Source organism: Octodon degus, unplaced genomic scaffold, assembly GCF_000260255.1.
Source record: "Octodon degus isolate 3935 unplaced genomic scaffold, OctDeg1.0 scaffold00005, whole genome shotgun sequence".
Lineage (NCBI taxonomy): Eukaryota > Metazoa > Chordata > Mammalia > Rodentia > Octodontidae > Octodon > Octodon degus.
In genome coordinates this window covers 33,019,894-33,037,835 of record NW_004524581.1, presented here as the reverse complement: position 1 = coordinate 33,037,835, position 17,942 = coordinate 33,019,894, and the positions used below count along the sequence as shown (strand labels likewise).

Below are 17,942 nucleotides of genomic sequence, written 5' to 3'. Positions count from 1 at the left end.
CACGAGTCTGAGCTGCAGGGTCTCACTAGACCCTGTACCAAATACGTAAAAAAAAAAAAAAAAAAAAAGCTAAGCACAAAATAGTACATTCTGCATGATTTCACTTAAATGAAACTGAAAAGCAGGAAGCACTAACCCATGTTGGCAGAAATCAGGGAGCAAACGGTTATCTGTGGAGGTGTGCACTGAGAGAAGCCACCCGGGAACCTCCTGGGGACCCGAAAATGCGTGGCACTGGGTAGCAACTCTGTGGTCACAGAGAGAGACACGTCCCCTCAGCAGGGGGCACCTCGAGTAGCGAAGTCACACACTGTCTTGTTTACTTTTCTCATTGCTGAAGCAAAATACCCCACACCCAAAGTTACAAGGAAAAGGTTTATTTAGCACATTTTGTAGAGCTTTCAGCCCATAATCACCCCCTCCCAGGCAGGGTGGCGTGGCAGAAGGGCATCAAAGAGACGAACAGTGATGGTGGGCAGAAGGTGGCCGGACAAGCGCGGGGAGGACCTTACCCATATCTGGCGCCCCCTGAATCCCACCGGGGCTACTCGGGGCAGGCGGCACTCACCCCCATCCTGATGCCCTGGAGGCTAGTGCCGTGTACCATAAGTCACTCCCAGCCACACACTCTGAAGAAGCCCCACCCAGGACCGCATGAGGCTTGGGGGACATCTAGACACAAGCCACAGCACACATCAATAAAGGAGAAGCATATGGGGGTGCAGCTCAGTGGTAAGGCGGCCTGTGCTTAACATGCACAAGGCCCTGCTTCAATCCCTAACACCAATAAAGATGGAAGGGAAAGAAAAATAATCCTGAGTGATTTGATTCCTATGTTTTGTGGTGCTGAGGACTGAATCTCGGGCCTTGCACATGAAGCAAGTGTGCGGCCCTGAAGCCACACCTCCAGCCCTGAGGTAGCTTTGGCTCGGCAATTGCAGCTTTACGGCGAGCCCTCTGACTGGGGCTCCGCTCGGAGGCCCTCCTGTGTGGAAATCTGAAGCTCCCTTGTGGAGAACTTGGGGAACCCGCAGCGTGACTTTGGGGTTCTGCAAGCCCGACCTGTTGGGCCCTGGAGAGCTTGGCACCCTCCAGGGATGGCGTGAGATGGCCATGTATGTGGCTGCATGAGTCACCTCTGGGTGAGGGACGGGAAATCATCTGCCAGGCCAGGCCAGCTCTCAGCGCAGAAGGGGCCCCACTCGTGTTGGCAGGGACCTCCGCCACATAACAAAGTCCTTGATCTGAAAAGCACACTAGCTAGGACAAGCATGACTTCAACCATTAGGGGCAAGGCTGTGGTACCACGGAAGGAAATAGGCCGAGGGGCCTGTAGTCAGCCAGCGGCACAGAGCCGTTCCACATGAGAGCTCTTCAGGGAACTTCACTTCCAGGCCACAGCCCTGCCACTGCCCCCATGGCTCCCAGAATCGCCTGTCCCTTCTCTGGAACTCCTGGGCCTGACCTCGCTCCCCGGCTGTCCTGGCACAGCGTTCCCCGGACCCGACTCCCTTTCCCAGAACTCAGTTGCCTGCCGCCCCAGCCTGCGGTTCTGTCCTAGGCCTCAGCCTTTCCTGCCTTCGACTGAACCGGCAGCATCTTCTAAGCCCTGGGGGCTTCCCCAGGCCCCAGCCCGACCTAGAACCCGCCCGCCGCCTGCCACGCTGTCACAGCCGCTTCCTCTATAAAGGGACTCAAGCTCCCTCTGGGCCCAGGCCCGCACAGCAGGTGAGACTCTCCCGCCCCACCGTCCTGCGCCTGACACCTCGGCATCGGCTCCTGCTCCCCTCAGGTCTGCCTGGGCCAGGTGGGTTTGGTCTGGGTTTGTTCCCCAGCTGCACCGCTGCATGTCAGTCTCTTTCTCTCTGTTTCCGTCACACATTCTCTCGTGCCGTGCCACCCGCGCTCTGCTCCCTTCCTGTCTCTTTCTCTCCCGCCCACCCACTGCCTCACCTTGGGCCTGGCTGCCTGTGTCTTGTCCCCCTCTCTGCTGTCATCTCCACACTCGGCCAGGCAGGAAGGCAGGTGGGAGGTCTGTCTATCTGCCCGGTGCCCCGCCCCACTCACGTCTCTCCCCACAGGCTCTCCCCATGTCACCACCTGGACGCCTCTACCTCCCGAGGGTGCATGGCGCCTCCCTCCTCTTCCTCCTGGGGCTGCTGCCCGCCCTGCTGCTGCTTGGGGCCCAGGTGAGGCAGCAGGACAAGGGGGGGTGGCTGCCAGGGTGGCCCAGCCCAACCTACATCCCTGGAGACTTCTCACCTCTCTTCTCCCCTAGGGACTCCCCGGTGCCGGCCTCCCACCCTCATCTGCCCACACTGTCCGGAGGCACCTGGGCTATGGCTCCCTCAAACCTGCAGCTCACCTCGTTGGTAAACTCCCACCTTCCCTCTCTCCTCTCCTCCTGCCCAAGTACCCTCCCAAGGACCCACCCCTGCCAGCTTCCCCCACCAGGCCCCCATCCCACTGTCCTTCGGAACTCAGCAGCCCAGGCCTGCTGCCTGGGGGAGATCTCTGACCTAGACCCCTGACCCCACCCCCTGGCTCTTCCTAGGAGACCCCAGAACCAAGAGCTGGCTGCGCTGGCGAGCAAACTCGGACCAGGGCTTCCTCCTCAACGGCTTCTCTCTGAGCAACAACTCCCTCCTGGTCCCCACCAGCGGCCTGTACTTCGTGTACTCCCAGGTGGTCTTCTCGGGGCAGAGCCACTCTCCCAAGCCCCTCTACCTGAGCCACGAGGTCCAGGTCCACACCTCCAGGTACTCCTCCCGCCTGCCTCTGCTCAGCACCCATAAGAACGTGGACCCAGGCCCTGAGGGGCACTGGATGCGCTCCATGTACCAGGGCGCCGTGTTCCTGCTCACCAAGGGCGACCAGCTGTCCACGCACACCGAAGGCCTCCCCTACCTCTTCCTCAGCCCCAGTAGCGTCTTCTTCGGAGCGTTTGCTCTGTAGAGCTTGGAAAAACTCAAAAAGGAAAAGAATTTTAGGTTTCAGGGCCTCCTCGCCACTTTGCCTCCATTCTGACTGTTGGAGGGGCACCCCCCCTTGCCCCTCGCAGCAGCTTCCCCCACTCGAGTCACCCGGAGCTTCGCAGCAGGAGCTGCAGCTCCCAGAACCCTGGATGTGCGGGGCCCTCCGGCCCACTGCGGGGGCAGCGGCGGCGCCATGGTGGGGTCGCCCACTGCTCTCTGCGGGCGCTGGCGGGATGCTGCAGGCGGGGAAGGAGGACTATTTATGAAGGAAACCCTAAGTTATTTATTTATGGAGCATGGAGAGAGGCCCCGAGATGGAGCTTGCGGAGGCAGTCGGAGCCTGGAGAGAGCAGGGCCGGCCTGGGCGGCCGGCCGAGGGGCTGCAAGGAAGCGGGAGACGCCCAACGCGGCGGCGAGGAGCCACCTGCAGCCTGGATGAAGCCCAATAAATCTCTTTTCTCTGAAACGCTGTCTACCTGTGTATGTTGGGGCCGGAGAGAATTTCCAGGTCTCCCTAGGCGATGGAGGGGCGGAGGGAGAAGGAGGCGAGAAGGGCACGGAGCAGATGCGGGGCGCTCCTTGGGGCAGACACGGGGGGGGGGGGGAGTGCGCAAAGGCCTCTGGAAGCTGCGGGCTCACACGCAGGCTGAGTGGGGGCTCCTCGAGGCTTCCAGCACATCCACATGGAGGGAAGGGGGAGCAGATGTAGACAGGGCCCTGAGGAGAACTGGTGGGTCTGGGACACAGTGGCATCGGAGGAAGCAGGCCACATGACAGGCAGCTTTATGAAAAACACCAGGACCTCCCTCACTGTTCCTGGGAAGCCAAGACTGAAAGCCGAGTGAGCCCCAGGTCAGAATGAAAGGAGAAGCTCGCCCATGGGGCCTGTGAATTCCCAGGGCTGATTTCATTCCCTCTGGGGCTGTCCCAGGCTTGTACCCCACCACGCCCTCCAGACTCAGGGTATATGCAACCAGTCTCCAGCTGCCCTCCCCAGCTCCTTCCCTGGGGGTCTGCCCTAGGCTCCCCCCACTGCAAGACTCCACTTTCTGGTTGTCTGGGGTTTTTTGAGACAGGGTCTAGCCAGGTAGTCCAGACTGGTCTTGAACTCACTGTGGAGTCAAGGCTGGCCTTGAACTCATGGTGATCCTCCTGCCTCAGCCTCCTGAGAGCGGGGATCATATGTGTGCACCACTACACCCAGCTGAGACCTCCCATTCTGAAGGCCATCACATATCAGGTTTTATCCTGTGAGTCCTGTGTGGAAATCAGAGGGAAACAGGTCCCCCATGAAACAGGGACAGTTAACACCGGAAGGCATGGGGAACTGGGGTCCAGCCTCCTGGATCCTACAGTCACATTTGCCACTGCCCAAGAAGCTCCTCTCCGCATCCGGATAGGGAGGTAAAGAGGATCCTGGCTGCCCGGGTCTCCCCAACTTTCCAAATGCCCGCCCCCGTGGTGGAGAAGAAACCGAGACAGAAGGTGTAGGGCCCACTACCGCTTCCTGCAGATGAGCTCATGGGTTTCTCCACCAAGGAAGTTTTCCGCTGGTTGAATGAGAGCCTTTCCCCGCCCTCCTCCGGCTGCGCGCTATAAAGGCAGCTGTCTGCACCCCAGCAGCAGAAGTTCCCTCTGCGAGGACACCAGGGACCAGCCAGGAGGGGAGAAGCACCTCCAGACCTGGAAATAAGCCCAGACACTCCCGACGGGCAGGTTCTCTCCCTCTCACACGCGCTGCTCCGGGACTCCACAGCTCCCCCCACAAAGGACACCATGAGCACAGAGAGCATGATCCGGGACGTGGAGCTCGCTGAGGAGCAGCTCCCCAAGAAGGCAGGGGGCCCCCACGGCTCCAGGCGGTGCTGGTGCCTCAGCCTCTTCTCCTTCCTGCTTGTGGCAGGAGCCACCGCGCTCTTCTGCCTGCTGCACTTCGGGGTGATCGGCCCCCAGCGGGAGGAGGTGAGTCCTTGACCTGGACAGAAATGGGGAAGAAGGAGAGAAGGGGTATGTGGACAGGAGGGCTGGGGAGGACACAGCAGAGACAGAAAGGTGTGGAGAGGCGGGGAAGAGAGAGGCGGAGGCAGGATCCCTTCCCGCTCGCTCAGTGTGCAGTGAGCGGATGAATGAATGGGCAAGAAGGTAAACACAGAGAGAGATGCGGAGAGAGATAGGGGATGTGGGCAGGGGGACGGGAAGAAAGGAGTGATAAAGATGGCTAGGCAGAGATGTGGAAGTGGAGATAAAGGGAGTTGAGGAAAAGACAGATTAGAGGCGAAGAAAGGCAGTCTGGCCCACTCACAGACAGCATTTCCGGGTTGTTAGGGAGAGCCGTCAAACAGATAGATGAGCAGATGAATCAATGGATGGACAGAGAGAGGGCAGGGGCAGAGAGCCTCGCCAGGGGCAGCGCCCACGATGCTAACCTCCTCCTTCTCCCCAGCAGTTCTCAGGCGGCCCTCCTTTCAGACCCTTGGCCCAGACGCTCACACTCAGTAAGTTTCTCCAGAGTCTCTCTCCTAAACCTGGGTCTGGATGGCATGGGTGGCCCTGGGATAGAAGTGATGGGCGAAATTTAGTTTTGGGGTTTGGGAGAGAAGAAATGGAACTCGAAGCAGACATTTTCCGGGAAGTTTCAAGGATCTCAACTTTTTCTTTCCTCTTTTTTCCACAGGATCGGCTTCTAAAAATGGGAACGACAAGCCTGTAGCTCACGTTGTAGGTAAGTTCTCCGAACATGTGACCTGGGATGAAGGGGCGGATGGATGCCAATGCAGAGGGACAGGATGTGGGGCTGCCAGGTGATGGGTCTTAGGGACCGGGTGTGAAGGATGCACAGGGAGGGCAGGGGAACAGGGAGAGCTAAGGGGGTGCAAGCAAGTGGGATGTGGGAAGACAGAGGAAACCGGAAGTGGACTGGTGGGCAGAACTTGAGGGCCAGGATGCGGAGAGTGAACCAACCAGGTCACACTGACTCACTTTTCCCCCTCCAGCAAACCAACAAGCCCGGGAGAAGCTGCTGTGGCTGAACAAGCGCGCCAATGCCCTCCTGGCCAACGGCATGGACCTAAGCGACAACCAGCTGGTGGTGCCCTCGGACGGGCTATACCTTGTCTACTCACAGGTCCTCTTTAAGGGCCAAGGCTGCCACTCCTACCTGCTGCTCACCCACACTGTCAGCCGCTTTGCTGTGTCCTACCAAGACAAGGTCAACCTCCTTTCCGCCATCAAGAGTCCCTGCCAGAAGGAGACCCCTGAGGGGGCCGAGCTCAACCCCTGGTACGAGCCCATCTACCTGGGAGGGGTCTTCCAGCTGCAGAAGGGCGACCGACTCAGCGCCGAGGTCAATCAGCCTGAGTATCTTGACTTTGCGGAGTCCGGGCAGATCTACTTTGGGGTCATTGCCTTGTGAGAAATAGTCAGCTATCCTTCCCCTCCCCTGCAAACAGTTCCTTTTGTTCATTTGATCCTTCGCTCCCTCATCTTCTGGCTCAGAAAGGGAATTAGGGGATCAGGGCCAAACCCCAAGCTTGGAACTTTAAACAGTTCCACCACTCAGAAACTCAGGGTGCAGGGATTGTGGTGTAGAACATGGAATGTTCACTCGCCACACCAAGAGTTTAAACTGGAGCTTCCGGAACTCACTGGGGCTCACAGCTTGGATCCCTGAATTCAACTTGGGGCATCTGGAATGTGAGGATCAGGAAGCCTTTGGTCTGGAACACCCCTGGAGAAGACCTCACCTAGAGGCTGACATGGGTGAGCCCCAGGCCTTCCTCTCTTCAAATGCTTCCAGAATCTTCCCTGAGCTATGGAGCCAACCCTCCCCCACAGGGCCAAGCCCCTCTATTTATGATTGCACTTGTATTTATTATTTATTTATTATTTATTTATTTACTGATGAATGTATTTATGTGAAGGTTAGCGTGTCCCGGGGGCCACCATAGGAACAGCCTTGGGCCGGACGTGTTTTCCGTGAAAACACAATAAACTATAGGCTGTTCCTACCTGGCCTCTAGGGCTCTGTGCCTTCTTTTGCTTTGGTTTAAAATGAAATATTTATCTAACCCAGTGTTTTAGTAACGCTGATCTGGTGACCACTGTCGCTGCATCGCTGAAACTCTGCTCCCCAGGGGAGTTGTCTGTAATCGCCCTACTGGTCAGTGGCGAGAAATAAAGATTGCTTAAAAGAAAACACATTCTCTGGCATGGACTTCATTCAACACCTGCCTCTCCCTGGGGGTGGGAAGCCACGCACGACACCTCTCGTGGGTTCTGGCGATCTCTGGATCCAGACCTAGTCCTGAGTCTCCCGGAGCCCAGGGGTCCCTTCATATCCCAGTTCAATACCCTTCCTCCACCAGAAAGCAGGAGCCAGGACCTAACTACCTTTCCCTCAGGGGCTGGGAACTTCCCACTCTGGGAATTCCAAATCCCAGTTGGGAAAGTACTGCAGCTCCTTCCGGCTGTGGTGGCTTCAGGAGGCCGGGAGGGGCCACATTCTCAGGTGCCTGAATCACTGCCAAGGGACTTCCAGAGACTCAGGTGTCTGCGCTCCACATCCCTGGATCCCAGCCACGCCAGCCCCTAACTCTGTCGTAACTGTGCATCTGAACCAGTGAACCTCGGCTGCCAAGAAGGCAGTGTGTCCGTCGCACTTGGGCCTGCCAGGAGACCCAGCCTCCCTCAGAGTCCAGACGAGTGCTTGGCACGGTGGACACACACTAAACTCTGCCTCCTTCCTTACCCTGCGCCTAGCTTTCTACACTCTCAGTGGGTGAACTTCAAGAGACTGAAGAAAACCGAAAAGCAATGGGAATGGGGGTGTAGTTCAGGGGAAGAGCACTCGTGTAACACGTGCCACACCCTGGGCTCCATCCCCAGCGCTGCAAAGACAAACCCCAAAACCTCAAGGAATAAGATGTGGGCGACTGACCCAGTTACCGTCTTGATGCCACTGATCGCTTAGAGGTGGATGAGGGGAGGTGGTGCGTTAGCACACTAGAAAGAGAAAAGCATCCCTACGAAAGAAAAAATTACTCAAAGGCCAATGCAAGGCTCTGGTTTAATCCTTAGAGTACACACACACACACACACACACACACACACACACACCCCAACCCCAGTGATTGGGGTTGCTGATAAAACATCATAACAATTTTATCCAGGGTCATGGCCATTGGCACAGGGACTGGTGCAATTGGAAGGGACTTGGCTCAGGTCCAGACACAGCACCGGCAGGCAAGAACTGACAGCCAGGGAAGAGTAGGGTCAATGGATGGGACATGACGAGAGGAAAGAAGGGACAGGAGCAGCGGGCTTCTGGCTAGGGTCTGACAGCGTGCTCATGGAGACAGCCAGGGGGATCAGCCCCAGCTGGAGGATGGTGGAAGATGAGGAACCTGACCAGATGCTGCAGGTGATCAGATTTCAGGGGAAAGGGCGTGGGTTTTCAAAACACTAACCTAGCAGGGTTACTTGCTAAAACTATACAAGGAAGGAACCAGAGAGTTAGCTCAGTGGCTTAAATGCCTGCCTGGCAAGCATAAGGTCCTGAGTTCAATCCCTGGTTAAAAAAAAAAAAAAAAAAAAAAAAAATTCAAGGAAGGATACACATGTGCATAGCAGAAGACCAAGAAGCCTAGTTAAAGTTTGGTCTGGGTGTTTTTTGTTTTGGTTTGGGGGTTTTTGTTGTTGCTGTTGGTCTTTTTGAGGCAGGGTCTTGCTACGCAGCCCAGGATGGCCTTGAGCTCCTTTGTATCCCAGGCTGGTCTGGAACTCAAGCCCTTCTGCCTCGCTGTGATTACAGGTGTGTGCCACCATGCCCGGGAGATCCAGCTAAGGTTTGGTCAAGCAAAGAATCTCACACCTCATGAGACGGCTGTTCTGGACACAAAGATGAAAGGAGACACTAGGCTGATGGTGCACACCTGTAATCCCAGCAGTTTAGGAGGCTGAGACAAAAAGATCACAATAAAAAAAGAAGAGAAAGGGAGGGAGGAAAGAAAGGAAAAAAGATAGATCAAAGTCAAATATGGAATCAGAAAAGGAGTCCCAAAGAAAAGGAAACCCCCAAGGGGCACATAAGTCAAGTCTTCCCTCCAGGTGGGTTGCCAGGCAGGGGAAAACCAACCGTGTGGTATGCTGCCAAGGTGGGCTGACCCACTGCGGTGACCTAGATGGGGCCTTGAGTCGCCCGCTACTTCCTCCAGCTTGGGCCAGAAAGTGGGTCATGGCATGGGGCAAATGCTCACACTCACTTGGGCCCACTGTGCGGAAGGGGGCCCGCGAGCAGGCATGAAGGGCAAGGACTTTCCATCCCTCCAACCCCAAGGCCTCAGTTTCCCCCACCCCGCCTCCCCAGATCGGCCTGGTGTCTGCAGGGTCTGCACACTCCTGCCTGCCTGTCTCCCTCTAATCCGGACTGCTGGCCCAGGAGAAGCGCTGCCCATGGCTAGGGTTAGGGCTCTGCTGAGCCCAGTAGGGCACAGCCTTGGGCTGCATCAGGTGTCCCTTGCCTGTCTGAGCCTCACCTTCCCAAGGACGACCCCTGGGGGGTGGGACGACGGGGGTTGGGGGGTGTCCTCACAGAACCTGAGATGGGGACCGGGCCCAAAGGTGCCTGGGCTTGGAAGGCCTCACGCACAAGTGAGGGCCCAGACCTGGGGCTGCAGGGCTGCGTGGGCAACCATCACCCCTGGGAGCAAAGGCTTTCCTGGGTCACACACAGGTGCCCTCGAGAGCCGCAGGAAAAATCGGAGACCAGCGAACCCGCGCGACCACTCTAGTCTTTATTTGCATCAGGCTTGAAGGCCGCCTCCAGACCCTCAGCGGGGGCCTCAGCGCAGCATCACGGCCCCGAAGAAGGTCTTGCCCCGCCGGTAGTCCACCAGGTCGGGGTGGCTGATGTTCACGAACACCCTCTCGCCGCGCCGCAGCTGCGCCAGGCCGCCGAAGCCCACGCTGGTGAACCAGAGCGGCGCGGCCGAGTGCCCAGGAGCGCGGCCGGCTGCCGGCTTCACCGTCTCGGCGCCCTCCAGCAGCGGCTCGGCCGCGCCGGGCCCGTAGGCGCCGCCCGCGCGCAGCAGGACGGAGCGCAGCGTGAGCTGGGCGGCGGGCCCGGGCTCGGGGCGGGCGCGGCCGCGGAAGCCCACGTGGCAGTAGAGGAAGTAGAGCCCGTCCCGCGGCAGCGCCAGCCCGCGCGCGCCCGAGAACTGCGCCCCGCTGCGCAGGAACGCCTCCTCCTTGTGCGCCTCCCAGCCGAGGCCGAGCCCCTGCGTCCAGGCGCCTGCGGAGACAGACGGCAGGGGGGCTCGGACGCGGCCGGGGCGGGGTTGGCCTGGGGCGAGGGGAAGGGAAAGGAGGCGTCTTAGGCGAGCCCTGGGGGTCAGGCCCGGGTCCTCGTGTGGACGGCAGCCCGGCCCTAGCTCTGCCAACGCTGCGTTACCTATGAGGTGGGCAGCCGGGAGCATGGAGCCGAGGTCTCTGTCTGGCAGCTCCTCCCGCTGCTCCTGGAACCCTGGAGCTGGAGAAGAGTCCGCGCGTGGGGAGGCGGCCACCGTGCATGCGCCCTGCCCCTCCCAGGACAGAGCCCCGAGGTGGGGAGCCTGGGTTCCTGTAGTAGAGGGCGGAGGGGGGGTGGACGGGAGGTTGGAGGGCAGATAGGAGACGGTTGCTCTTACCCAGTCCTTCCTGGGCCTGTGCTCCTGGGCCAGGGGGCTCTGTCACCTGCATGGGTGGGGTCACAGCACCCAGAGTTCAGCTTCAGCTGATGCCAACCCCGCCCCTCCTAGCGCGGACCCAAGCCCCAGGCTCGGGTCTAGGTCTCAGCCTCGCACCGGCTGCAACACACATCAGCCCTGAAGGTGGAAAGGCGAACAGGCCTGGCCAGAGACAGAGGCCGGTGCTATGGGAACAGCAGAGAGTGACAACTAAGAGGCTGCTTGGAGATACCGGGACCCGCGGCATTGCAGGAAGGTGCAAAGAAGCCGCGGAGAGACCAACATTCCCTCCACCTGGGACAGCCCGCCAGCTGAGCCTGAAGGCAGGGAGCACTGCTAAGCCCCCGCCCGCGGGCCTGCTGCCGCCACTCACCTGTCCTCCCCGCTCCTGAGGCATCAAGGCCAGCACCGCCAAGACGGTGATGGGCACTGCCAGCAGCAGGGTCAGCAGTGCAGTGGCACCCGCCACGGCCAGCAGGAGGCAGCCTCGCCCCCGGGGCCTCCCGCCCGGGCCCTGCATCCCCACGTCCCCCATTCAGATTCTGAAGCAGAGCTCGGCAGAGGGGCTTTCATACCTCGGGGTGGGGCCGTCCCCTCCCCTAGACCCGTACACCTGGGTGGGACTTTCCGCCCTGTCCTGCTCCCCTCACCGGGCTTCCTGTTTACCCAGAGCTGGGGTGGGGCTGCTGGATGCCTGGGTTCTCTGAACCGGGGAAGGAGTTGGGGTCGAGGCAGATGTTTAAGGTATAGCCGGAGGTGCCTGGTCTCAGCGGGGTGAGAGACTGAGGCCCCGGGACAGAAGGCTGCAAGTAGAAGGACGCCGTGTTAACCAGATGGGAGGGCCATCTGCGTGATTTGTGCTCTTCTGTACCCCAGAGGTGGCTGCTGCAAGGAGGGGTGACGCGTCCTCAAGATCAAGAGATCAGAGGACAGCAGGTGGGGTCAGGAGGGAGGGTGCCCATGTCCCTGAGAGGAGCCTGTCCCCACCCTAAGCATCCTCTTCCTTTTCCCCTGTTCACCCCAGCCTCTAGGGCAGAGTGGATGGGTAGAGAGGAAAGTGGGGAGCAGGCTCCCTTGCTGCAGACAGGAAAACCATGAGGGAGGCTCACCCCACCCTCAGGACCTCGGCTTAGCAAGCCCCGTCCATCAGCCAGTGTCCACTAAATGCCTACAAATAAATGAATGGAAAAGCAAATGAACAGCTAGGCCAAACAAAACAGCAAGGACCAAATAAAATAAACATCAAAGACCAAAGGAATGGAAAAGGTGGGCATCAAGGGAAGAATGCAAGACCCGGGCGAGGCAGTGGCCGCTGGTCCCACATCACTGCCCCTTGGCAGCATCTCTGGCCGTAGTAATATTAACACAGAAACAGCACCGAGCGTGTGATGACCGCTCAGCTGCACCCTTCCTATGCAGTAATTACTTTAGTCCTAGAAAAAGCCCTAAGAGGAAGCAGGCCCACAGGCATGAAGAGCTTAGGGGCTCAGGCATGGTGTGCCAAACCTGTCACCCCAACAGTCAGGAGGTTGAGGTGGAAGAGTCGTTGGAGCTCAGCACTCAGAGACCAGCCTGGGTGACAGCACAGCCAGACTACGAATGGAGAGAACAGAGCCGTCTGTGGATGGGCAGATGGGCAGAGACGGCTGGGGTGCAGTGTTTGCCCAGCATGCATGCAGCGCTGGCCTTGACCCCCTAAGAAAACTGAGTGCCAACCTCAGATGTGTGCGTCTCACATGCTGAAGATTAAAATTGGACCCGTATCTTTCACCATGCTCTAAACTAAATTGGAAATGGATCAAAGATCTAAATATTAAGAGACATTAAATCTGATGGAAGATAAAATAGGTAGAGCTCTTGAAAACATTGGTGTAGCCGAAAACTACGGCTGACACCTGGATCACACAGGAACTATTGCAAAGAGTCGACAACTGGGATCTCATCTTATTAAAAAGTTTTTGCTAGAGAAATAAATCGTCACCAGAGTGACGAGACCGCCCACAGTGTGGGAAAAAATGTTTCCTCAAAAAAGGTTTACTAGGGGGCTGGGGAGATGTCTCAGTAGAATAAGCGCTTGCCTGGCAAGCACAAGGGCCTGAGTTCAATCCTGGTTCTGAAAAAAAAAAAAAAAAAAAAAAAAAAAAGGTTTACTAGGGTGGGCCAGATAGCTCAGCAAACTAGAGCTCCTGCTTAGGTAGAGCACAGCCCGGGTTCGATCCCTGGTGTGCTGTGCCGGCCGCCCCTGGGGGAAATGAAAAGGCCATTGAGGCTGGCGTGGGGGCGTGCACCTGTAATTGCAGCACTTGGGAGGCTGAAAACAGGAGAATCACTGCGAATCCGAGCTGTATGGCGAGTCCTTGTGCCAAATACATAATAAAAAAGAACTCAAACATATCAGACCTCCCAAATTCAAAGATCCAATCCAAAAATGGTCATCTGAGATGAATACGCTCTTCTCAGATGAAGAAACACAAAGAGCAAGTGCGCATGGAAACTGTTCAGCATCACTGGTCATTTGAGAGATGCAGGTCTGCGCACTGCACACGATGTAAATTTTTGTCTTCCTCAGGCGAAAAAAAGAAATGGGGAAGCAAACGCTAAACGCCAGGCGACGATTAGTGTGCTGGCGGCTTGGCGATGCCATGGCGCAATGTTTGCCGTTGTGAAAGCTAGAACGTGAGATTAGCTGGGGGTAGTGGTGCACACCTGTAGTCCCAGCCCTTGGGAGGCTGAGCCAGGAGGAGCACGGGAGCTTGAGATGGGCAAGGAACTTAGAGTTCTAGGCCAGCCTGAGCTAGGTAATGAGGCTGTTTCAAAAACAAAACAAAACAAAAAATTTATTTAAAACATTATATAATCTACATAGTAGGGATTTCTTTCGTATACAGCCTTCAATTTTTCTCTAAGTTGTAACTTTTTTTTTTTTTGTATTTTAGGGAAGGGTCTACAGGGTGTTTGGGGTCTCACTACCAGATCGGAAGTGTAGTGATCTGCCTGTGTTCAGCCTCCCAAGAGCTGGGATTACAGGCACGTGCCACCACACCCAGTCTCAATTGCCATCTCAGCACACCCAGGGGATAGGGACAGCACAGCAGGCCCACGGATCGAACCCCCAGCCCCTGTGCCTGCTTGCAGGAGCTTTTAATCCGCTGAGCTATTTGGCTGGCCCTAAATTGTAACTTTTTAATAATAAAATGTAAACATTTTCACACACATTAGAATGTTTTGTGTGGGGAACACTGGGGATGGGGTGGGAAGGAAGTGGCAGAAAGTTCTGGAATATGGAGAACAAAGGAAAATGCTTGTGGACCCAGGTACAGATCCCCTCTTAACCTTTTGTCTCCAGATGAGCTGCCTGACCCTGTCTTCACCCCTCAAACACTGGGGGTACAACCTCAGACACCCCTCTCCGTCTCTCACACAGCACCACTGCAGGGCTTTACCCGGGTCTTTTGCAGAGAGCCTTGGACCGTTCCTGGCTCCCAGCCCCGTGCTGCGCCTCAGAATGCCGGGTCCGGTAGAAGTCCTCCTGGGTTACCCACAGCTCTTCTACCAAAGCCGCCTCAGTACCGACCTCTGTCTGAGCTCCACCTGCAGTGCTCAGGCAGGAGTCTGGCTGCCTCTGCCTCTCCTGCTTATCAAGCAGCCAGCAAAGCTACCTGCTGGGGACAGCTGCAAACCACCAGGGGATATGCCATGCTAGGTCCCCAGAGCAGTCTGATGAGGAAGGTGGACGTGGGGGGTGGCTGGGGCCGAGCACGATGACATCCCAGCTGCGCCCGGGGCCTCCGTGAGGAAGCCCGTAACCCCAGCCTCGGAGCCGCACTTCCTCTCCTACCTCGCTCGAGAGGCTCCCTGGCAGCGGTGGGAGGCTGAGGCAGAGGGGCAAGGATCGGTGCGGAGGCCTCAGTGCTCTCCAGGGCTCTGGCCGGGTGAGCATGTCCCCCTGCAGGCCACATGCTCTAGGTTGGCAGGGCTGATGGCGGAGACACGCCAGTGAGAGGAGGCAAGGTGAGGGAGGCATTGTGGTTTGGAGGCCCTGGAGGAATCCTCTGTCCATCCTGTAAGCTTCTGCTGCCCCCAGAAAGAAAGAGAATCCACTTCTGGCTGGGTGTGGAGGTGTACACTGTCAGGCCAGCACTTAGGAGGCTGAGGCGGGACGATGGCCTTGCTTCAAGGCCAGCATGGTCTTCATAGTGAGTTCAGGACCAGCCTGCATTACTAAAAAAATAATCCACTCTACCCTTCCACCCGTGGTCTCTCTCCCCCACACAGAGCTTCTGCTTTTCCTCACACACCCCAAAATCCCTCTTCCCAAAAGTGTCTTCACAGGCCGCTGTTGTGGGACCTGGTGGGAGGAGAAATCCGCGGCCCCCTCTTGGCCCTCAAACAGGAACCAGCAGTTGGAGGCAGGAAGTGCCTGAGAGGAAGTCCCAGGCTCAGGCCCATGTACCCCACTTCTCGACGCAGCCCAGTGGGCCCTATGCTCCCAGGCCCAGCAGCTGAGACACACAGTATGGACAACTTCCTCCCAGTCCCCCAGCGACCGTGGATTGACTCCTCTCCTCCTCGTCCCCTCTTACCAAGCACCCAGAGCTACCCAGGGCCTCAGAGGCCTTTGCTCACCACCTGGCCAGCAGGGGTGGAGGTCTGGGGTGGGACAGAGCAGGCCCTGAGCCTCAGCCCTGCCACTTCCAGCTAGACGCTCTCATAAAAGTCTGGCCTTGATGGGAAGCTGAGGCAGGAGGATCACTGAGAGGTCAAGACCAGCCTGGGCTACAAAGTGAACTCAAAGCCAGCCTGAACCCCTGAACCTCACAGGAAGACCCTGTCTCAAAAAGACAAAAAAATAAAAAAGAGCCTGGCCTTGAGTCTTGACTCTTTATCTGGAAAATGGGCCCTGTAGCATCGCATGCTGTCTGGGTTGGTGACAACAGGGCCCAGCACAGGGTTAGCACATAGGAGAGGCCCTGCCACTGCGGCAGGGGCTAACAGAGGCCACAGGGACAGGGAACTTGCAGCGGCACGTGACTACCTCCGGCCACCAGGCCGAGCAGAACAGGGGCAGGCGAGGAGGTGACCTCCAAGCTGGCTTTCTGTCCCACCTCATGTCGGCTGGCAATGGACATTCATAGATGTAAGTAGGGGCCTGGCCTTTGTACAGGGAGCACAGCGGCCAGTCAGGGCACCTGGGGAACCCACAGGGAGCCACTGAGGGGGCCGGGTGCAAAGATGTGGGCCTCGGGTGGTAGTGAGGTGACCAGGCATGCAACGGAAATCCCTATTTGTCTGCCTCAGTGGGGAAGGGAACTGAGAAGCCTGCAGCCAGCCAGGAGGACAGGGCGGGGGGCTGAGCGCAGCCAACAGCCAGCACCCTCTTCCCGCAGGCCCTTACTTCTATGGGGGCCTGGCACTGGGGGCGCTCCTGCTCTTGCTGTTCCTCATCCTGACCGCCTGCCTGTGCCGGCTACATCGCAGAGGTGAGTACCAACCCAGTACCAACAGCCTGCGATGGGAGGCAGGAGCAGCCGGGGGTGGCCAGCAGCACACGGGAGGAAGGAAGCACCCGCAGGCCGGGCCCGGGGAAGTGAGGAGGTGGCCACGCGGGTGGGAAGTGGGCCATGACACACACTCACCGCGCTGCCTCTCTCCTTGCAGTGAGGAAGCTGGAGAGGAGCCAGGTGAGTCCGGAGAGTGGAGTCTGGGGCCTGGGGACACTGAGGCCAGGGCCAGGGTGGCCTAGAGGAAGGGGAGAGAAAGCAGGAGCCTGGGCATCAGGGCACTAAGGAGAGGCAGGAGGAGGGAGGAGGCAATGTAGGAAGATAAGAGATGGCATGGTGTGGATCGGAGAAAAGCCAGAGAACAGAGAGATGGGAGATGCACTGATGGAAAATAGGAAACGAGGGAGCAACAGAAGAAAGAGTAAAAGAGTAAGAGTGGGAGGAGAGCCAGGCGTGGCGGCACATGCCTGTCATCCCAGCACTTTGGCGGCTGAGGCAGGAGGATTGTTGTGAGTTCGAGACGAGGCTGAGCTACAAAGTGAGCTCAAGGCCAGCCTGAGCTGCATAGTGAGACACTTTCTCAAAAAGACCAAATCAGTCAATCCATCTTGGGCCAGGGATGTGGTGCCGTGGCACAGTGCCTGCCTGCTAAGTGCAAGTCCTGAGTTCGATTCCTGTTCTACCCACCTCCCCAAGAGATAAACAAAAACTATAAAGGGGGGATGTAGCCCAGCAGCGCACCCCCCAGCATGGAGAAAAGTGTGGGGGCTGGGGAGGTGGCCAGGCAAAGCCCCTCGGCGGGGCAGCTTACAGGACCCTCGCCCGCACCTCAGCCCCACCAGCACCAGGAGCAGGAGCTGCACTACGCATCGCTTCAGCGACTGCCGCTGGCCACCAACGGTGGTGGTGACCGGGAGGCCATGAAAGAGGACGCAAGCACTGACTACGCCTGCATTGCCGAGAAAAGACCCACATAAGTACCCGAGCCCTCCCCCCAGGGTCACCAGGTTGACCTGGGGCTCTAGAAAAGACCATGTAAAGTAAAGACCATGACTTTGACCACCTCGGAGTCTTCCATCTAGTCAGGTCGTGGCTGCCTCATAGCTCCAGGGTGATGGCCCAGGGCCTCTACTGACTGCTGCGCTGTCCCCTGGGACCTCAGCGGTCAGACCTGGTGGAAGGGTGGGGAGAGTTAAGGGTGGGGAGAGTTAAGGGTGGGGAGAGTTAAGGGTGGGCACACCACAGTAGTGGAGCGCGCCTGGGATCTCCGCCTTGAGCAACACAGTGACTTCAAGGCCAGCCTGAACTGCGCAGCAATACTTTATTTATTTATTTGTATTTTAGGGAAGGGTCTACAGGGTGTTCAGGGTCTCACTACTAGATCTGATTCATAGTGATCCGCCTGTTTACAGCCTCCCAAGTGCTGGGATTACAGGCGCGCGCCACCACACCTAGTCTCCGCATTGTAACACTATCCTCTCCAAAAACCAAAGAGATAGGGAACTAGACAGCAAAGAAAACACAGAAGACTCAAGCAGGAGGGGTGCGCTGCAGGATTTATTGGGATCTCCGAGAGGGTCAGGGTTCGCAGCGCTTGGAGTCACTTCTGGGGGCCTTCGGCGGGGCGGCGCGGCGCTGCGGCCCCCTCGGGCGGTGGCCTGTGGGCGGGAGCGCGCGCGGTTCAGAGCCGCGTCCCGGCTCCCGGGTCCGCCCCCGCGCCCCCCGCCGGCGGGGCTGGGCTCCTC

The 17,942-nt window shown here is 58.0% G+C and overlaps 5 protein-coding genes across 6 annotated transcripts in view; 3 read left to right on the top strand and 2 right to left on the bottom strand.

Annotated features, from left to right (window-relative positions):
- The first annotated feature begins 1,662 nt into the window (after window positions 1-1,662).
- Lta (lymphotoxin alpha) lies at window positions 1,663-3,066 on the top strand. Its single transcript, XM_004624320.2, has 4 exons — window positions 1,663-1,728; window positions 2,082-2,189; window positions 2,279-2,372; window positions 2,555-3,066. Exons 2-4 carry the CDS (start codon window positions 2,091-2,093, stop codon window positions 2,953-2,955), a joined length of 594 nt encoding a protein of 197 aa, XP_004624377.1. The 5' UTR covers window positions 1,663-1,728; window positions 2,082-2,090; the 3' UTR covers window positions 2,956-3,066.
- A 1,559-nt stretch (window positions 3,067-4,625) lies between these two features.
- On the top strand, window positions 4,626-7,140 carry Tnf (tumor necrosis factor). Its single transcript, XM_023722731.1, has 4 exons — window positions 4,626-4,937; window positions 5,422-5,470; window positions 5,650-5,697; window positions 5,969-7,140. The coding sequence occupies exons 1-4, from the start codon at window positions 4,752-4,754 to the stop codon at window positions 6,385-6,387; spliced, it is 702 nt and encodes a 233-aa protein (XP_023578499.1). The 5' UTR covers window positions 4,626-4,751; the 3' UTR covers window positions 6,388-7,140.
- Window positions 7,141-9,753: 2,613 nt separating this feature from the next.
- Ltb (lymphotoxin beta) lies at window positions 9,754-11,263 on the bottom strand. The gene is made up of 4 exons (XM_023722651.1): window positions 11,070-11,263; window positions 10,658-10,703; window positions 10,423-10,500; window positions 9,754-10,263 (listed from the first exon to the last, which is right to left on the bottom strand). Exons 1-4 carry the CDS (start codon window positions 11,229-11,231, stop codon window positions 9,815-9,817), a joined length of 735 nt encoding a protein of 244 aa, XP_023578419.1. The 5' UTR covers window positions 11,232-11,263; the 3' UTR covers window positions 9,754-9,814.
- A 4,316-nt stretch (window positions 11,264-15,579) lies between these two features.
- Window positions 15,580-17,255, top strand: Lst1 (leukocyte specific transcript 1). Of its 2 annotated transcripts, none has more exons than XM_023723033.1 (4): window positions 15,580-15,833; window positions 16,084-16,176; window positions 16,355-16,377; window positions 17,031-17,255. In XM_023723033.1, exons 1-4 carry the CDS (start codon window positions 15,818-15,820, stop codon window positions 17,172-17,174), a joined length of 276 nt encoding a protein of 91 aa, XP_023578801.1. In that variant the 5' UTR covers window positions 15,580-15,817; the 3' UTR covers window positions 17,175-17,255. The 2 variants fall into 2 exon arrangements, with proteins under 2 accessions (XP_023578801.1, XP_023578808.1); XM_023723040.1 differs by having other exon boundaries at window positions 15,585-15,833; window positions 17,040-17,255.
- A 107-nt stretch (window positions 17,256-17,362) lies between these two features.
- Window positions 17,363-17,942, bottom strand: part of Ncr3 (natural cytotoxicity triggering receptor 3) — a 4,443-nt gene continuing 3,863 nt past the window's right edge. The window contains exon 3 of the mRNA XM_023722390.1: window positions 17,363-17,368. Coding sequence (XP_023578158.1) covers window positions 17,363-17,368 — 6 coding nt within the window. The remainder of the gene's footprint in view (window positions 17,369-17,942) is intronic.